The sequence below is a fragment of the Balaenoptera musculus genome, chromosome 1 (assembly GCF_009873245.2).
Source record: "Balaenoptera musculus isolate JJ_BM4_2016_0621 chromosome 1, mBalMus1.pri.v3, whole genome shotgun sequence".
Taxonomy (NCBI): domain Eukaryota; kingdom Metazoa; phylum Chordata; class Mammalia; order Artiodactyla; family Balaenopteridae; genus Balaenoptera; species Balaenoptera musculus.
Genome location: NC_045785.1, coordinates 45,302,522 through 45,322,510, shown reverse-complemented (window position 1 = coordinate 45,322,510; position 19,989 = coordinate 45,302,522). Strand labels below are relative to the sequence as shown.

Genomic DNA, 19,989 nt, shown 5'->3' with positions numbered 1-19,989 from the left:
AATTTCAAAAATCAGAACTTTTGACATGATCCTGGGCAACAGGCCACACTTACAGAGTAGTACCTTGACTAGCTCTGAATAGCAAATAGAACACATATCAGATCCAAGATCTACTTTTATTAAAATCTTGGTTAAACTCCAGAGCATTTCCAGATGTCAAATCTATCACACCGATATTCTCAATTCCTCGAGGCATTCTCTCCCTTCCTTTTACTTGCCAGTAAGTCTTGCTTTAAGCTCACCTTTTATGGATGGAATATGGTCTAGAGCAGCACTGTTCAACAGAAATATAAGGCAAATCACGAATGCAAGCCATGTAAATATTGTAGTAGCCACATCAGAAAAACAAAAACAGATGAAATTAATATTTTAACCCCCAAATTACCATTTTAACATGTAATCAATACTTAAAAATGGAGATTTTTTTCATTCATACTTTTGGACTCTGACATCTGATATCCAGTATGCATTTTACAGCACATCTCAATTTGGACTAGCCACATTTCATGTGTTCAGGGGCCACATGTGAGTAGGGGCCACGGTACTGGACAATGAAGGTCTAGAGTCTTGCTACTCCAAGTGTAGCCCACAAATTAGAAGCACTAGCATCATCTGGAAACCTGTTAGAAATGTTCAATGTCAAGCCCAACTCCAGATCTACTGAATCAGAATCTACAGTTCAAAAAGATCCCCAGGGGACTTCCCTGGGGGTCCAGTGGCTAAGACTCCTCACTTCCAATGAAGGGGGCGTGGGTTCAATCCCTGGTTGGGGAACTAAGATCCCACAAACCACGCAACGTGGCCAAAAAAAATCCCCAGGTGATCTGCATGCACAATAAAGCTTGAGAAGCACTGGTCTAAGGTGAGTCATTGGTCTCAGGTTCTTCATCTGATAAATGGAGGTGATAATCCTTACTTGGCAGGACTATTGTGAAGATTCTTGGTGGTTTACTTAATAGACCTAATATTTGAGATTTTAATGAATGGTAACTATTATGTAAGAAGGCAATGTAATAGAGTGGGCTTTACAACTGGACAGAAAGAAATATAAATTCTGGTTCTTATAAGCTCCGGACCTTAAACAACTCACTTAACTTGAGGCTGGGCCAAACTGGAGTAGTAACAAATGATGCTAAGCTGCCTTGTTAGTTCACATGGCCTTCGTCCCAAACCAAAGTGTTACTTCCTGTGGCTCCAGTCTATTTTTCACAAGGAGAACCTAAGGACAGCAAAAACGTTTATTTGAAAAAATTACTATGTATTGAAAATATACATTAGAAATTATTACATACTTCCATAGCATTCCCCTCCCCCACCACAAAAGTAGAAATATCCGCTTGCTATGCTAATGCCATAGGTAAATTCAAACAAAAAGGAAAACATCATCAGCCCCCTTTCCTCGTACATTAGAGTTGGAGGGAAAAAAGGTCAACTTATATCTGCCAATCAATAGGAATTTAACAAGTCCCAGTCTTCCACAGCAAGACACACATATTTCTGCTTTGAAGACTGTGAAGAGTTGCTCTGTTCCTTCTCTGGCTCCTCAAAAGCTCTCTTCTTGCTCTTCTTTGACTCCTGGCTTGAGAGGGCTTCGTGTTTCAACAGTGGTCCATGGCAATCTGGGGCTTTCTCTTTATAGAACTGGAGTTTCTCAGAAGAATTCATGTGGGCATCTGCCAGGTGACACTTCACTGAGGCTTCTGTTCGAGCCCGCTTCCCATCTGTAAGGGTGACAGACGGAAGGGCAGTGAGCTTTCCTACACCGCTGCTAACGGTTGCCTAAGTCCAGAAAGATGATCCAAGGGAAGTGATAAGAGGCCCAAACAGGGTGAGGTTTGGATTAATTTTATTCCCTTTTGAGTGCCCTGTAAAGTAACTTACAGCAAATGCACCAGCACAGGTTGAAGGTATGTACTCACACTAGAGTATCACAGATTTGGATTCAAATCTCGTATCTGCCACTTCCTGGATAAATGACCTCGGGCAAGTGACTTGTCTGAGATTCAGTTTTCTCATCTTTAGAGGGATATAAAACCTATTTCATAAGGGTGATGTGAAGATAAAGTAATATAAGGTGCTTAGCACAATGCTTGGCACAATAGTAAAAGCTCGAAAAATGTCAGCTATCATTACTCAAAATCTGGACTTGACTCTGTCTTCTAAAAACAGTCAAGTTTGTGGCACAACTCTAGCAAATGATACAACCTTATCCTATAGTTTTTGGTTTGCCCTGAATTTTTCTTATTTTTCTACCTTTATTTTTCCTTCACTTCGATTTCATCCTTTAACTCCTTACAGAAAAAAGTACGGTAAAATACACATAACATAAATTTAGCATTTTAACCACTTTTAAGTGTATAGTTCTGTGGCATTAAGTACATTCACATTGTTGTGCAAATATCACCACCATCCACCTCCAGAACTTTTTCACCTTGGCGAAACTAAAACTTGGTATCCGGAAACTAAAACTTGGTATCTATTAAACAATAACTCCCTACCACTCCTCACCTCAGTCCCCAGCAACCACCATTCTACTTTCTGTCTCTATGAACTTGACCACTCTAGGAATCTCGTAAGACGACTCATACAACATTCGTCTTTTTGACTGGCTTAATTTCACTTAGCAGAATGTCTTTAAATTTCACCCATGTTATAGCATGTGTTAAAATTTCCTTTCTCCTTAAGGCTGAATAATATTTCATTGTATGTAAATGCTACATTTTGTTTATCCATTCATCTGTCAATGGACACTTGGGTGGCTTGTCCCTTTGGCTACACTTTAATTCCTTTTTAATGTTCTGTATCTATCTACTTTTGTACCACTGCAAATCTTTTCTGGAACAAGATGGGATATCAATAAGCACATGTGTACATACATACATACATTTAGTAAGTTATTTCCCTGGTGCTGGTACTCAAAGCTAAGTGTGAACTTACACTGTAAGCTGTGCTGACAGAATACAAGTCTCAGTGATCTAATTAAGTCAATGCTATCATAATTAATTTTCCCACTGAGTGAAGATGAGCTAAGCGCTTTAAGGGCAAATAACCTAAGGGCAAAACACTCCAAAGGAAAGGGAATTTCTCACAGAAATGCTGAGCTGCTGTTCCAGGCTCCGAGGTTTCTCGTGGCTTCACAGCTTCCGAAGTCACACGCTCCCACTGCAGAACAATCTAAAATGTATTTGGAAAGATCTGAATCCAAACAAAATCTCAAGCTTTTAATCTCAAGACTTCCTTGTTCCCCACCCCTCTCTTTCCATAAACACAAACCCCCGTGGTAATCTTACTTCAGATGATGGTGATAAGAAAAAGAACCAAGTCAAGTCTGGATTTTCTGTTTTAAGGCATGAGTTGGTCAGAATACAAACATGCTGGATATACATATTTGCAAGACTCAGAAAAAATCTACAAAGCTGACTCCCTATTTTCATCTCTATTCCAATCTAGAAATAAACTGCATATCCTTAAACTAAATACTAAAATTTAAAACCTTAGTCATAATACTTTTCACACATTCCTAGACTCACTTTCATGCCTTAAACTATACCAACCATAACTCACTCTTGTACGTGTGTGAAAGGACCATGTTTCCATATTCTCATGACACTTCATGATCAGTTTCCATTTTTTTAAACTGCTACAAATATATTTTTATTACAAGCTACTACAAATTCTTTTGAAAATTTGGTTTAGTATAAACTACACATAAAGTAAACAATTATTTCACATATAGCACAAGTAGCAAGAACTTTAAATTCAACACTTCTCATGGTATGCAATGAAATGATCATAAAAGAAAGTCAAGACAAACATTTTCAGGTCACAGAGGCAGCACAACACATAGTTTAAGAATATCGTTCCAGAGTTAGTTCCACCACTTACTAGCCAGGGGACCCTTGGCAAGTGATTTAATTTCTGTCTTTCAATTTCTTCATCTGTAAAATCGGGAATAATAATAGTACATAGCCCACTGGGCGGTTGTGAGGATTAAATGAGATAACATACATGAAGGGTTTAGCAGTGTCTGGAATATACGAAGCACTCAATAAATCTTAGTTGTCATCCCCTCTATGATACCTCCCTCCTGAGCATGGAAAATGGGGACAGATCTAAAAGAATGCTAAGATGAACTGAATCTGGTGGCTCAGGGGACAATAAGGAAAACTGTGCTTCTACTAACAGAAATAAGAATGTCAATTAGGAAGAGCTGTTTGGGGATGGGGAAGAAGAAGACAAGCCTGGTTCTGGACAAGCTGAATTTGAGGTGCCTGGCAGAGATTTATGGTGAATATTTAGGAACAGGTCTAACGTGTAAGAGAAGGTGATATCATTCCCGCAGGGACAGTAAAGGCTCTGAGAACAGTTCAGATCACCAGGACAGTGGGTGGAGATAGAAGAGAAGAGAAGAGGAAATGAGGAATCAGCAAGAGCTAAAGGGAGAAGCGAGAAAGTTAGGGGATACTGAGCAGGAAGGCCAGAGAGAAAAAGCATAAGGCATGCATGTTTATATCAGAACTGCAGAAAAGCCAAGGAAGGTGAAGAATGAGATCACATGCCACCTTCAAGACAACACCTGCAGCAGAGCCGTGGGGGCCAGAACTAGCTTACAAGGGCTTAAGAACTGAGTAGGCAGTGAGGAGGTGGGAAGGTAAGAAAAGAAAACAACTCACAATCGCAATGGGGGATGAAGAACATGTTAGAATAGAAGTAACATGTTTATACACAGAAAGAAAATGGCTGACAGAGAGCGAGATTGAAGATGTAGTGGTGGGGCAGTAGAGGAGAAATAATTATTAGTAAAATATCACAGAGTAAGCTGGAGATCTTAGGGAACAGAACTGAAAGGAAAAGAAGCCACTAAAGGGCTTATCACTGGAATAAAGAGGCATACCTGTTCCCTTAGATAGGAGGGAAGTGGGGTATGTTGCAGAATTGGAGAAATTTTGAGACAAAGGGAAGTAAATGGACTCCTGTTAGATGGCCTCATTTTTCTGTGTCACCTGCTGAGAATGAGGCAGGAGGAGGATGGAGTCGGCCTGAAACAGTTTCAATAAGGATCAACAAAAGATAGATAAAGCACTGCTGCCAAGTCCTAGGGCCCAGCTGAGATTGCATGGTGCTTTCAGTCCAGGCTGTTAGGTATTTTACTTCATCCTTAGCTCTGCAAGAAAGGTCCTGGTTTCTGCATTTTACAGATAAATAAACAGAGACTCAATGTTGCCTAAGTCGTATCCCTATTGGGTTGCTGAGCCAGGATCCTAACTCAGGCCTCTGACCCTACAGCCTATGCTCTTTCCACCATGTCACCTGCTACCATAACCAAACTACACCAAGTCCTTGTAAGACCATCCCACACCTGTCCCAAGTCTACTGGATGTATCTAGGATTCTTCCAGCACTATAAACTTTGTCTGGCAATGAACTGTTGTTAATGATTTCAGCATGCATTTTCACAAACTTCAAAGTGTTTCTGAAACACTGATTCACCAGCACCCCTTCTTGCTTACTTATAGAGAGGTGATGCTACAATCAGGTGGTTGGATAGGTCCACCACCATGCATTATTGCTTGGAGCCAAGGAGGGATCCAGAACAAAAAGTTTGGTGGGTCCTCTAGGCCTCCACCAATAAACATTGGTTTAAAGTGTCTGAAGGAGAAAGGCACCAGCCACAGGGAGGCTGGCATCTACTGGTGCTCTACTACTTGGTTACCTTCTGACTCTCTACTTAAGTCTGTATTTTACCAACTTAAGGAAGACCATCAAAAAGACAAGAGAGCATCAAAGTTCAGCTAAGAAGCTGAAAATGGAAGGGCTCAGTCTGCTCAAACTAGCATGGTCTGATCTGGAAATATGGCCTCAATACGTGTCACCAGTGTTTCTGCCAGTACTCGGAGGATATCGGCTTCACTGAGTTGGACTAAGCGAACTTCCTTGAATGGTTCATCCAGGACATCTACCTTTCCAAAGAAACAGTCCTAGTTCTTTGTACATAAAATTTTTAAAACTTCAAAAAAAAAGAAAGAAAGAAAGAAAATGGGAGAGCTCAGGATAAAAAAAGATGTTTCTTGGGCTTCCCTGGTGGCGCAGCGGTTGAGAATCTGCCTGCCAATGCAGGGGACACGGGTTCGAGCCCTGGTCTGGGAAGATCCCACATGCCGCGGAGCAACTGGGCCCGTGAGCCACAACTACTGAGCCTGCGCGTCTGGAGCCTGTGCTCCGCAACAAGAGAGGCCACAACAGTGAAAGGCCCGCGCACCGCGATGAAGAGTGGCCCCCGCTAGCCACAACTAGAGAAAGCCCTCGCACAGAAATGAAGACCCAACACAGCCATAAATAAATAAATTTAAAAAAAAAAAAAAAAAAAAAAAAAAGATGTTTCTTCACTAAGGCTCTAAGAGTTAAGAAACTTGCCCCCAAAAAGGGAAAGAGTTAGATTTGTATTCTTATCAGTGTGACTTATTCTCTTTCCAGTATACACACACTGCTAAGAGAATCTGTCCTTGTGAAGTTGGGTCATACTGCTTTTTTGCATAGCAAGCAAGAATTCATTTATTTTCTGAGTCATTTATAAGAAGGCGTTTTCTTCTAGGTCCCATATGGATGAAGCACAATCTAACAAACAGAGCATGAGATTTAAGGACTGGCATCTAACACCTTTTCTTAAGTAACTGGGTTAGTTACAAGGCCATCAGTGTCTCGGATCTGACTGAAGATGACAATTCAGCCAAGGAATACCAAGAGGATTAACATTTCTTCAAGTGTTGAATAAGACACTTGGAATTAAAATGAAGCCACATTAACTGTAGGGGAGAAAAATCTGCCTTACCTGGTCAGCCCAGCCCTCTGTCTTGCAGTTACTGTGATCAAATTCCTTCAAAGGCACTTTGGAGTGAACGAGACCTATGTGGGTCTGAAGCTTGTGTTTGACAGCTTTGACGTCCTAGTAAGGGAAAACCAGAACACTAATGCACACACATCTGGTTAACTCTTACTTGCTTTCAGTAGGAAATAAACACCATCACAGATACCAGTCCTTTCTAAATGTCAATTAGCAGAAGCAAAATATCAAATTGTAAGTTTGGAAAAGTAAAAGAAGGGAGTAGAAGTCTTACCTTGAGTCCTGTCCCAGAGATATCTAAGCAGTTTAGTTTTCTAAAAGAAAAGAGGTATCCAATCCCTGCATCTGTGATCTCAGGGTTACCTAAATGTCAAAACATAGATAGTATTCTGTTATAGTTATAAGTATTGCTACAATGCCAACAATAAGCTCAGGAAAAAAGGCCAAACAATGATAAAATAGAAAATACTGAGTAAACAAGCTTTTCAGAGTAAATTGAATATAGAAATCTTATCTTTCCTATTGTAATGTGAAGGAGCCACACTAGATGATCCTTAAGATCCTTCATAGCTTTAACTTTCTAGGAGTTGGGGGTTAGTAGAAAAATTAATGAAACAGATAGTTATTCCAAAGGGTTTAATTTGGAACCATATGAAAACAACATACATAAACATGTATTAGAATGGTATATTAGACTTTGTTCACAGCCATTTTACCTCCAAAGTAAAAGATTATTTTAAAAAGATTTTCAAGGATACTGAGGCACAGAGACTATTAATATCTCACTAACCTGCATTTTTTTTTTAATCCTTTCTTACATATCACCTTCTCATATCAGAGAGTACTGCATTTAGCACTGAGTCCTAAAGACCATGAGCACAGTGCCTGGCACATTGTAGACACTCACAAAATATTTGTTAAATGAATACACTTCCCTGGGAGGAAGGGAGGGCATTCATTATTATCTTCATTTCACAGAAGCCAAAACCAAGGCTCAGAGAGGTTAAATAACTTGCGCAAGGGCACGCAGTAGCAGAGCAAGGAGTGTCCTCTGGCCTCAAACCCCTGCTCCTTCTATTTTTTTGACACCATACCATCCTGCCACATATTTAATAAATGCTCAGTTAAATCATAAATGATCTTACCATCTTTCTATTACTGGAGTCAATAACTGGCTCATTCTGAGTAAGTTATCAAAACTGTGAATTTCATCCTGATTTTCACCAAGCAATTATTGATAAAAAATGACCTAGCTGACAGACACTATGGATCAGCAACTCAAAGAAAGTAAAAATGAGCCAAACGTCCTTTATATATGCTGTGAATATGATGAAAGGTTGCTCTGTCTGCAGAGAGTAAGTGGCATGGGTGAATCTGTAAGGGCTTTTACTACCTTACAGAGGTGGCACCATGCCAGGAAAGGTATTTGGCCAGAAGTCAAGAGCCTCTGGCTTTAGGTCCTGCTCTGCCATTAACTTGTTGTGGCACCTAAGAAAGTCACCTCCCCTCAATTTTATCACCTCTCAAACAAAGGGGAAGAACTAAATGATTTCTAAGTCTATTCTTCCAACATTAATCATCTATAACTTCTAATAAAACTTACAAGATAAATCTAATAATGTTAGATTTTCAAGGCCTCTTTTCATCACTCGAACTGGTGCCGTCATTTTCCGCACCCCAGCATCAGATAAACAATTATCCTTCAGGTGGAGTTGAGTTACACTAGAAAACAAAGTCCATAAGTAAATTGCTTAAAGAGCATTTGAGAAAGTCTAGTCATGAGAACATACTTTCATAAATTTCATTCAAAAATATATCTTCTAACCTCTGCTATTTCACACATAATGCATTTAACAGAGTTAAAGATCTTTTGGTGCTACTTCAGTTGCTAAGTGAGGGTTAACTTACAGATCAAAGTGTCATGTAGTACTAGTCTCAGATGGCAGAGGGCACTAAAGGTATATGGTGGAATGAGGTAAACAGGGACTTCATTAAGGATATAAATACACTTGTTTATCACAAAAGCTGCATTCCTGACAAATGCTGTGTGAAGACCAAAACCACTCTAAATATACTGGGAAAGTCTGCTAAAGAACTCCTCTGAGAATTCTTTATGCAAAGCACAATTCTTTCATTCTAATTATTTTATAAATCCGATTTCAGACTGAGTTTATAAGGTACAGACATAACCCAATCCATTCAGTTAACCTGTAACTGGTGTTATTAATGTGTTCCACTGTCCCCCACGCAAGAAATCCGAACCTTTACTAACCTTGTACAAAGATACCTTTGTACAAGATGAACCGGTTTGCAGGGCAGAAATACAGACACAGATGTAGAGAAGAAACGTATGGACACCGAGTGGGGGAAAGTGGCGGGGGTGTGGGTGTGGTGCTGGTGGTGGGATGAATTGGGAGATTGCGATTGACATGTATACACTAATATGTATAAAATAGATAACTAATAAGAACCTGTAGTATAAAAAAATAAAATTAAAAAAAAAAAAAACATTTGTACAGGGCAGTACGTAGGTATCACTGTCCTAGGCAGGCCCCAAGAAACAGGTTAGACTCAGGTTTGTAGTACTGTTATCCTTCTGGGTGTTTATTAAACCACAAAGGAATCCATCTGGCCTTCTCTCTGCTGGCCATACTGAGATCAGTCGGATTATTTGTGAATGGTGTGAACTGGATGATTTCTTTAAATTATGGTTCTTGAAAAGGATTTATTTGTCTGTCTTTTAATAGTTCACTTTTTAAATAATTTATAGTTCATTGGCAGTTAAAATAGAAAATGATAATGACTGTGGAAATTGTATAACTTCTCATCTCTTGCTAGAATAAACCAGGGCAAAATCATTTTTCAACGCAGGTAGCGTCAAGTACTATATGTTGAAATAAAGTTTATTTAGGTAAAGAACCTAGTGACTTACTTTCCTAAGAGTTGTCCAATCTATACTGCTTGTACCAAGTAAATGGAGATTGAATCGTTTTAGAAAAAAAAATTAGCAAATAAACACAGGATTGGGAAGTAATCAACATTCTTCAAGATGATCCCATTGGATCATCCTTTAAAAAAAGAAACTAAACAATTCATCTACAAATGGTGGCAGGTCAATACCTAGACAGGGCCTCATTGGTGAGATGTTCTAGAAGTTCATGCTCATCTCCAAGCTTGCAACAGGATAGATCCAGGCAGGTCAGCTCCCGGAAAGACTTAATCTCCTCGAGTTTTTCTGAAATCACCAGATATCTGCGGGGCGTGGAGAGCAATCAACAGCTTTTCTTTTCCTTCTTTTAAAACATCACTGTTTGTGGCTTTGTGACACATCAACATTCCATCAGGACAAGGTACTATGTAATAAGCAGACTTTACTGATTACTATGTAGGCACAGGTTGAATTTTTTAAGCTAAAAATCTTTTTACGTGATGGTAGAATAAAAACTTTAAATAAATAAATAAAAACATATGAGCAAAGGCCGGACACGAGAGAAAAAATCTGCTTTGTTAGAAGTCAGACAGACCTTGGTGTCAGTGCTGGGATTTTATCAGAGAATTCCCAAACTTTAGGATACTCAAAATTTTAATCACTCATTCTTTTAAGGTTGCTTTTTATCTAATGCTCAGTATCTAGTGCTTTGAAAACTGGAACAGGCCAAGAATTCTGGGTTCTAACCTGCACATCCCCAAGAACATACCAAGATATATTTGACAGTCAGGTTTTATCTTTTCTATTCAAACACAAGTTTGAGTAGCTGCCCACGTCACTGTGCCACTGTTATCCTGCTAACTTTACTCCGAAAGTATGTGCAGCATGACTATTATAAGAACTCACTCTAAACTAGACGGTTATTAAGGCAAACCTGTGAGCATGAACACTTTAATTACACTGGGGCATCTTGCCAAACTGCTATCGGGAAGTATCAGGAGGCCTCTGGAGAGGAAAAGATCAAAAAGACACTGCACAGCCCAGGCTATGGCCTCCACCCTGCTTTCTAGTTGTCCATCTATTTCGTATGATGTCAGTGAGAAAAAATGAAAAGGGATTAGAAGTGACAGGAAACAGGAGAGGAGTCTAAGAGAACAGGGAAATGCTTGTGGGCAAGAGCATGCCTTTCTCATCCACTTTTCTCATGGATGTCTAGAAGTTTCCACAGTGAGATGGTAAGCTAGGATCAGTGGGGTTATACTTAAAAGTGTTCACATTTCTCTACTGTGGCCAGAATCATAATTACCAAAAACAGCACTGAATAATCCAAGGACAAGAAGGGAGTTAGATCTCTTTTCTTCCTACTTCCAATCAGAATAAGATGTACTGAAGCTGATCGCTGGCCTGACTGCTGGGTACAGATGGCCTGGGGCACTGATACCCCCTCTAAGCTGCCTGGTGACTGAGCTCAGCTGGGTACACAAATGAGCCTTATTTACTCAGACATATTTTAATTGCATTGTAAATAAAGCTGCTGTTTTCCATCTTCCAATCACAGAGTTGAAGTGGGTTAATGGGAATTTGGGGAATTACTGGCAATTACAGAAAGGAAAACACACATCCTTTGATCAGTTAACCAGAAGATATTTAGTAATTCTGAAACAAGGGTTATCTGGGAAGGACACAACAACGGATAACATGATTAACAAACATTACAAAAATCAAGGCAGAGAAACGAACATGCAAAACCACAGACACTACTACATGCTTATCTAGGACGTAATTGAAGTTCTAGGGTCTCGCTCAAAATTAGTCTTCCAACTTGCCCCTTAAAAAGTTCAGCAGAGTGTAGTGGAGAAGCAACAGAAACAGCACAGATATTTTAGTGTCAGACCTGAGTTTGGATTCTAGCAATGCTAATTACTTGTATGATTGTAAGAAACTTACTTAACCTCTGTGAGCCTCAATTTCTCCAGCTAGAAAATGGAGCTGATGATCACTTCCTTTAAGGACTATTAAGAAAATCAGAAAAAATGTTCCAAAAGTAAACGGCATCTCATAGGCCCTCATTAAATGGTAGCTATTATAATTACTTCAGTTACACAGGGTGATATTTTAAGGCAAATAACTTGCCTCCCTGTGACCACCAGTGGGATTAAAAATCACAGGGAGGAGACAGTTTTGTCGGGTTGAAACCCAGTTGCAAAGACACTGGCTTCTCCCTTTTGGCAGGCAGCTTTGTGACCCAACCCCACAAAGCAAGTGCCTGTACCTACACGATTATCTTATTTTTCAATTATTTTCTCAAGCTCTTTCCCCATGACCTGAACCCTTTGGTGCTGGTAAAACCTTTGCTGCTGCAGCTTCAGCTGAGAATTGCAAATGCAAACCCAAATCTCCTGCCTTCTTCCTATTTTCCTCTGGGGATTCAAAAGAAGGAAAGTTTTTGATCACAACTGAAAAATCTTACTCTTATATCTGAATAAAGCAGCACTGTCTTAGTTATTGTCTTATTTGTAATTGTTGCAATAAAATACGAGCCAAAAGATTGTTAAAAATGTTTCTTATATTTTTCTGATTATAAAAGTAATACACATTCCTTGGAGAAAAAAATTAAGAAAATCTGGAAAACTATGAAGAAAATTAAAACCAATTTCAATCTCATTACCTAAATTACATTTCAGTGGGTTTCTCTTTTTTCCCCCCTATATATGCAATACATATAGAACTTTCTATTTTTTTTTACAAACAAAATTGGGATCATACATATAATTTTAATTTTAATTTTTTTCATTTATTATATAATGAACATTTTACCATATCATTTTAAATGATCTTTGGATATTATCTTAAAAGTTATACTCTATTTCATTATATGAATGTACTATAATTTACTTAATTAATTTCCTCTTGTTGGATATTCAGCTTTCAGATTTTCACTATTACAAATAGTACTACAATGAACACCCTTACGTGAAGTATTTGTTCTCATATCTGATTATTACATTAGAAATTAGAACAGACTCTTAATAAATGGAATTAATGGGTCAAACAAATGATATGAATATTTTTAAAGCTTTTGATACATATTGCCAAGCTTCTTTCCAGAAATGCTACATTATGTGCTCATCAAATGTGAATGAAAGTGCTATTCTCATCCAATTTGACCACTGGAACAGTATGCAGACATCATAAATGGATAAAAAGCATCTTCACTATTGTGAGAAATACTTAAGGTATAATGGTACATGGAGGAAAAAACAGAATACAATTTATAGAGTATATTCCCAAATGTATAAAGATATATATAATGGTATACTATACTGCTATTTAAAAAATCTACACATATTGATGGTAAATGATTTTCAAAATATGTGAAGAAAGCAAAGTGCCTACCAGTGTGAGCACTGTGCTGCCGTTTGTATAACAAAGGGGACAGCTATACATGCATGTATATGTTCAGAATATCTCTGGAATTATGTAAAAGAAATTGATAACAGTAGTTGCCTCTGGGGAAGGGAAACAGGAGAGAGATGGGAGGGAGGCTTATGTTCCACTTTATACCTTTTTCTGTTTGTGTTTAAATTCTTTTCTGTGTATTTTTTCAAGTTTTTCTTTTTAATTAGTAGATGCCTTGAAAGTCATTTTACACGATGGTGGTATAAAAATTTTAAATAAATCAATAAAAGTATATGGGCAAAGGCAGGTCATAAGAGAAAACATCTGCTTTGTTAGAAAATAGACAGACCTTGGTTCTGGTGTTGGGACCTTATTGAAAATTTCCAAACTTTAAGACACTTGAAATTTTAATCACTTATTCTTCTAAAGTTGCTTTTTATCTAATGCTCAATATCTAGCGGTCTGAAAACTGGAATAGAGACGGGAACTCTGGTTACTAATCTTCACATCCCCGAGAGCATATCAAGAGATATTTAGCAAATCACATTTTGTCTTTTCTATTTTCTCTTTCTAGAAAAGTTGGTAGAGGAGTATTTTCTACCTAATGGAGGAGCTGTGACAATCAACTAATCCTTGTAAAGTGTTTTCAAAATAAACCTAAGTGTTGTCTGGGAGGGTAAGGGAAGGGAGAAAGACAATGATTTTTCTCAAAATGGCCTACCACTTTGTGTATGGAAATTCTAAACTCAAGTGCTGTTTGATGGGGAAAGTGCCCAAGCCCACTAAGCCCCAGAGCTTGACAGAATTCACACACCCAATAAAATACTCACTATCGTAATCAGAACACCCACCTGTTTCGCAAACACAAGGAGCAAAGCACCAGACTTCCATAGGCCTCTGTAAATTTCTGTAAAGCCCTCAGCCCTGCACCTGGCTCTGTGAATTTCTGTCTGGCTTCAGCAGCAGAGAACAGCTTTTCAGCAATCTGCTCAGGAAAGCCAATAAGGGAATCAATGTGATCAACATTGTCAGAGATGAAGCCTAGGACGAGGCTGAAGAGGGATTTGGCAGAGTACCGAAGATTCCCCTCCCGGGTGTATGTGAAGATGAAATGATCAGTCTTCTCTTTCTGTGCAGTATCATCTTCCCTGTTCATGCAAAGCTCCACCGAAAAGCCTTTGGGAAACAGTCTGAAAGGCCTTGGTTTCTGCAGGCTACTCCTGACACCATCCAAGGCCAGACTGACCATGTGCAGTTGCCCATTTTCTCGCACGTAGACGGGCCCTGGGTCCAGGTGGTTTTCTGAGTTGAGGTAGTAAGACATTGCCTTGGTTGCAACTGTAAAAGCAAGGCACAAGGAAATCAAATCCAATTAAAATGCTATTTGTAACGTGTAACTTCATCTTGCTGTGCCCAGAGCTTTATGAGCCTTCCAGGCAGGCCCTGTGGCTGCTTTGGGGAATCAAAGCTTACCAGTTGCCTGTGAACTCTGGCACTGGAGGTTACCTCTATTACCTCGACCTGGAATGCCCTCTCCTATGCTTCCCCTTTTCTTGTCTATCTGGTGAACTCCTATTCATCTTTCAAAAGTCAGCTCAGATCTCATTTCTAAAATTCACTCTAAGGGAGTTATCACAGAAGTGGTCAAAGAGTCACCTACAAGGAAAGTCATGGCAGCACAGCTGATATTAGCAAAACAACTGAAAATAACCTAAATGTTCAACAAGGGTGTTATTATATAAATGATGATACATCCACACCATGGAATGTTATGCAGCCATTAAAATGATAAAATTTTTTATTGATTTGCAAGTTACAAATCATACACGTGGAATTTATTTCTGTTTTTTTTTAATTAATTTATTTTTATTTACTTATTTTTGGCTGCATTGGGTCTTCGTTGCAGCACGTGGGCTTTCTCAAGTTGCAGCGAGTGGGGGCTACTCATCGTTGCGGTGCACGGGCTTTTTATTGCAGTGGCTTCTCTTGTTGCAGAGCATGAGCTCTAGGAGGCGAGCTTCAGTAGTTGTGGCACATGGGCTCAGTAGTTGTGGCTCGCAGGCTCTAGAGCACAGGCTCAGTAACTGTTGCACACGGGCTCAGTTGCTCCGAGGCATGTGGGATCTTTCTGGACTAGGGCTCGAACCCATGTCCCATGCACTGGCAGGCGGATTCTTACCCACTGCGCCACCAGGGAAGTCCAACTATTTCTGTTTTTTAAAACATGTTTACACACAGAACAAAGGCTAGAAACTAATAGCTCCCTTGCTACCTTGGCACCTTCCACACATTTCTTTATTGCACTTGGCCCACAGTTCTGCTACTGATTTATTTCTGGGCGTGTTCTGCTGATTTGAGCTCCTTGAGAGCAGGGATCATGTTTAATTCATCCACCCTAACAACATAGTGCTCTGGCATGTAATAGTCCCTGAGTAGATATTCATGGAACTATAGTTTACTCCTTTGCTAAACCTTACACAGACCACAGGCAACATGGTTTTTTGGATCCACAAATAAAGACCTCCACCACAAGAGCTAACTAAAAGCTATTAAGGTGTGATGCTTCCAAGGGCTAGAATAGCTTTTAGTTAGCTCTTGTGCCTTAACTTCTTCAGTTAGCTGGCACTTCCGAAGTAAGGCAACATATCAAAAACAGCAGGGTATTTATGCAATCATATGGGTGACATTTTGGTCTAAGCGTTAACTGAAATAAACACTTGCTTTCCTGAGGAACCGTGAGGTTTCAAAATATTCGAGAAATTGCCACGTTAAATAAAATGAAAGTATATGATTATCATTGCTACAATTTTTAGGTAAAACTTAACATAAGTCAAAAAGCCGCTATTATCTCTAAAAGACTCTGACTTTTAGAGTGAACAAACCCAGCTTCTTCTGCATCAATGCAGGTCTAGGATGTAGCTCTGAAGCCACTTAAAAGTGTCAACAATCAATCAAGTCAGTGATCAAAAATGCTGAGTCTCTGGAGATCAAACACTGATCCTGTTTGTGGGTATCAGTATGATCCATGTTTCTCCTGAGGATAATTATGTGTGTAAAAGCACATCAGAAAAGAGGGCCCTGCCACGCCCGAGAGCCTCTCTCCTCCCTGCCCATCTCCTTATGCCCTACTCTCTGGCTAAGCCATACTACCCAGGTAAGTTGGCTGTGCTCTCTTGTCTCACTGGTCTTTGCACATCCTGCTCCCTTTGGCTGGAACACCCTTCTCTGCTTCCCTGACCTAGCTAATTCCTAGTTATCATAAACACTCAGCTCAACCACCATCCCTCTCCTGGGAAAACTTCCTAACCCCTGCACTAGTGCACATGTCTATCTGGTTTTCCCAGAGCACCAATGTCTCTTTCTACATAGCACTTTGCACTGTGTACTGTCCGTTCACTTGCTAATATTCCCAAAGCTGTGAGCTCTTTGAGTACACGGCACTTAACTTGATTCATCTCTTTTCTTTTCCAGGCCCAACACAGAGCCTAGCTTGAATAAATCCTCAACAGATATTTGCTGAACCAAATGAAGAGGAAGGGTGAGACCTCAAAAGGACAGACTTAGTACTCTGAGCTGCAAGGCCTGCTGATACTGTTGCTAGGAGCCAGCTCCTCTACCAGGCAACAGCTGCAGACTCCTCCCCCTCTCACCAGACCCTTCTGCAGGTGGTAGAAGCAAAGAGGATGATGGGAGTATATTGCTACTGGTACTACCAGGGAGGAAAAAAAAAATCTAAAAACCAGAAAAAAAAAATTGGCTAGCTCTCATAACCCATACTCTCGCCAGTATTCAGTGCCTGCTGCTAAGGAGATACTTCACTTATTCTAAGCTTTTCTTCCAGGAGTAAGCACCTGGCCCCTTCAGTCTCACAGAGTTTAATCTTGATAAGGAGATAAAGCAGATCCCTTTTGGTCTTTATCTCTGGATTTGGACATTCAGAGTCCTACTCTACCTGTAGATCAGAAAGTATGGCCCCAAACCAGGTATGGCCCCAAACAAGAATGACTTAATTTTAAAAGTAGAAAGACAAATTCCATGGAAGATAACATATTATAAGTAATCAGCACACTATAAGCTTCCTGGCAACGAAATAGGGTCTGCCTATCTGTAGTACCCCTAACCATCACCTGCAATAGTGTCTTCCATAAACTTTGGAGTAAAATGGACAAATGGATGAATGGATGACCACTTCCGGTGAAAATCCAAAAAATCTGATTCCATCCAGCAGAGGGCACAAGTAGCTTGGGACCAAAGTGAGGACACTTACCCAGGCTGCCTCGGCTTCCATGGATCATTTTCAAAAACGGCACAGTTCTGGCTATATTTTACCTTTAAATTACTCATCAAATGCTAGTTCTCTTTCTAAATGATGAAAAAAATCAAATATTTCCTGAAGAGTAAACCCACATCATCTGTCCAGAAACCCCAAGGGCTCTCTGTTCTTCAACTATGATACCTGAGGAACTGACCATGGTCAGGAAATCCTGGTGACCTTTGATTTCTACTACTAAATTTGTGCATCTTGCACTCTCACAATAAGGAGTTTCCTGAGAGTTTGTGAAGTACTATAAAATGATCTAAGAATTGAATTAATGTTTAAGCCTCTCAAGGTTAAGAACCATAAAGGTGAGAAAATTCCAAACAAAGCTTCTGTAACTTGGCTTTGCTTGGGCCTGGCTGTTACACAGAGTGATCTATTATAAGGGAGCCCCTCAGGAGACAGGGCCTATTCTATACCATGGCACAAATACTACATGAAAGCTCAAGCTCTTTCCACTGCATGATGCTGTCTCTCAAGAATAAAAGTATGACATCAGCCTTAAGGATAAAAAAATGTTAAAAATTAATCTCACCCACCTGTTGGATCCCTCTGGTATTCACTGACTCAAGCTGGGGTGGGGGGGGGGAGGTGAGAGAGGGAGGAGATAAAAAAAAAACAGTGCACAACTGAGGAAAGAGTTGGTGGGAACAGAGCCAGGACAGAGCTACATTGAGGCCTCCCCTCCTTCCTCTGCCAGGGCAGAAATTACCCAAATCCACACACCAGGAAAACACCTGTCAATCCATGGCCTTCATCCCAAGGCTGCAGACACCCTTGGTTTATTTGAAAATGCAGTATTCTGAAGAAAGTTTCTAACATAAAAACCTGAACAGAAACTAGTTCCAAACCACCAATAACCAACTAACAATCTCAAGTTTATTGTTCTGGGTCACCACCATTATCCAGTTTTCAACTCATTTCTGTTGTCCTATATAACTTGCACTTTCCCACCTGCCTTCTCACCCATACCTAGCTCCTTACTTCCCTCTTAGAACAGGCCAATCTCTCCTACATCCTGACATTTCACAGCTTTTCTACCTGCCAACTCTAAGCTTCTCACACAAAATCCAGTCTCCACACCAAAAATCCTAATCCGTCCCCTTCACCCACGCCCAGCTCCCCTGCCCCCACCTCTCAAACCTCACGCCCTTCCAATCCTTCCATCCCTTCTGAAATGCGGCTCCCTGTCGCCCAGCTGCAAGCCCACCTCCACCTAGCTCTCCTTCCTTCCCCCCCCCCACCATTCCACCCGCACCCTCTCTAACCCCCATGCACTCTTCCTCTGTCCTTCACCATGTACTCCTCCCTTCCTCCTATTCTGAGATTCCCTCTCCCAGGACCCCAAACTCTCCATCTTTTTCCTTGTCTTCTGCCCTCAACCTTCAAAATCTCCTTCCTTCACGGCTCACTATGCCCAACTTCACAATCCACAGCCCCAACTTCTCCCTGCCCCCAAAACCCCACCCCTTCTCCTATTCCCATCCTAGATCCTTTCCTCCTTGCACTCCTCTAATCCCACTTTCCCCCTCCCCAGTACTGCAGTTCTCCCTTTCTCTCTAAATTCCCACGCATGTCCCTCCCCAAATCCACCCCAGCTAATCCTGCTCCATTTCCCACCCAGGCCCCGAACCCCAAGTCTCACACGCCCCCATACACTACCCCAGCACCCCAACTCCACCCTTAAACCCATCTCTGACAACCCTAGACCCTCACACCTTTCACCCAACCACACCCCAGCCCCGTCCCTCTCGGTCTTCCCCTCCCCCATTCCACCCCTCCCTCAAACCTCACACCCGCCCCCACTCGCAGCCCCGAGCTCGGTGAGCGGCCCAGCCCGCGGCCGCCACCTACCTGTGCCCCTGCCTGGGGCAGCCAGCGGCAGCTCCTCGCTGACGGCTCCCTCCTCTCGCGGCGCGGCTGAGGGGGGAAGCGGCTCCGCGCCCCCGGCACAAAGCTAGGGAGGGTGGGACAGAGAGTGTGCGGGAGAAGGTAGGGGGCTGGGGACAACCTGCGCCTTGGGACCGCGGGGCTGGTGGGGGCGGGGGGAAGACTGGGCAGGGGAGGCGCGCTTGCGCGATACCCGGCATGAGGGGCGGGGTCGCGCTTGGAGGCGGGGCCGGACCTGGGGCCGGCGACCTGAGGGCCTAGGGCTCTGAGCAAGGAGAGGTGGGGATTGCGCGTGCGTGCTCGCGCGAGGGCGGGTCCCGTGGGTCTCACAAGCCCCAGGGATCCAGCTTAGCTGGGGGAGGGTAAGCAGCGCGTGTTTAGGCGCTTGCCTAGGGAAAGGCCCTTGGGCGGGGCTGCGGAGCTCAGCCCGCGCAGTAAGGAAGAGCACGGGGGCGTGGTCTGGGGGCGGAACCTGAGGGAGACTGGGCGCGTAGAGCCGGGAGTACAGCTGTGCGCGACCGGGATCTCGGAGGAGGCTGAGCGGGAGGGAGGCGGAGCTGGGGACCGGCGCGCCGCGCAGGGTGGGGCAGGACGGGGCAGAGCCTGTGGGCGG

At 41.6% G+C, this 19,989-nt stretch overlaps 1 protein-coding gene across 4 annotated transcripts; it reads right to left on the bottom strand.

The window, feature by feature from the left end:
• Positions 1-1,224: 1,224 nt before the first annotated feature.
• LRRC42 (leucine rich repeat containing 42) lies at positions 1,225-19,524 on the bottom strand. 4 transcript variants are annotated; one of them, XM_036831700.1, is made up of 9 exons: positions 19,341-19,524; positions 18,026-18,058; positions 14,020-14,506; positions 9,961-10,092; positions 8,444-8,562; positions 7,115-7,203; positions 6,829-6,942; positions 3,090-3,174; positions 1,225-1,721 (listed from the first exon to the last, which is right to left on the bottom strand). In XM_036831700.1, exons 3-9 carry the CDS (start codon positions 14,490-14,492, stop codon positions 1,447-1,449), a joined length of 1,287 nt encoding a protein of 428 aa, XP_036687595.1. In that variant the 5' UTR covers positions 14,493-14,506; positions 18,026-18,058; positions 19,341-19,524; the 3' UTR covers positions 1,225-1,446. The 4 variants fall into 4 exon arrangements, with proteins under 4 accessions (XP_036687595.1, XP_036687585.1, XP_036687605.1 ...); XM_036831690.1 differs by lacking the exon at positions 18,026-18,058; XM_036831710.1 differs by lacking the exon at positions 18,026-18,058 and having other exon boundaries at positions 3,090-3,162.
• Positions 19,525-19,989: the final 465 nt, after the last annotated feature.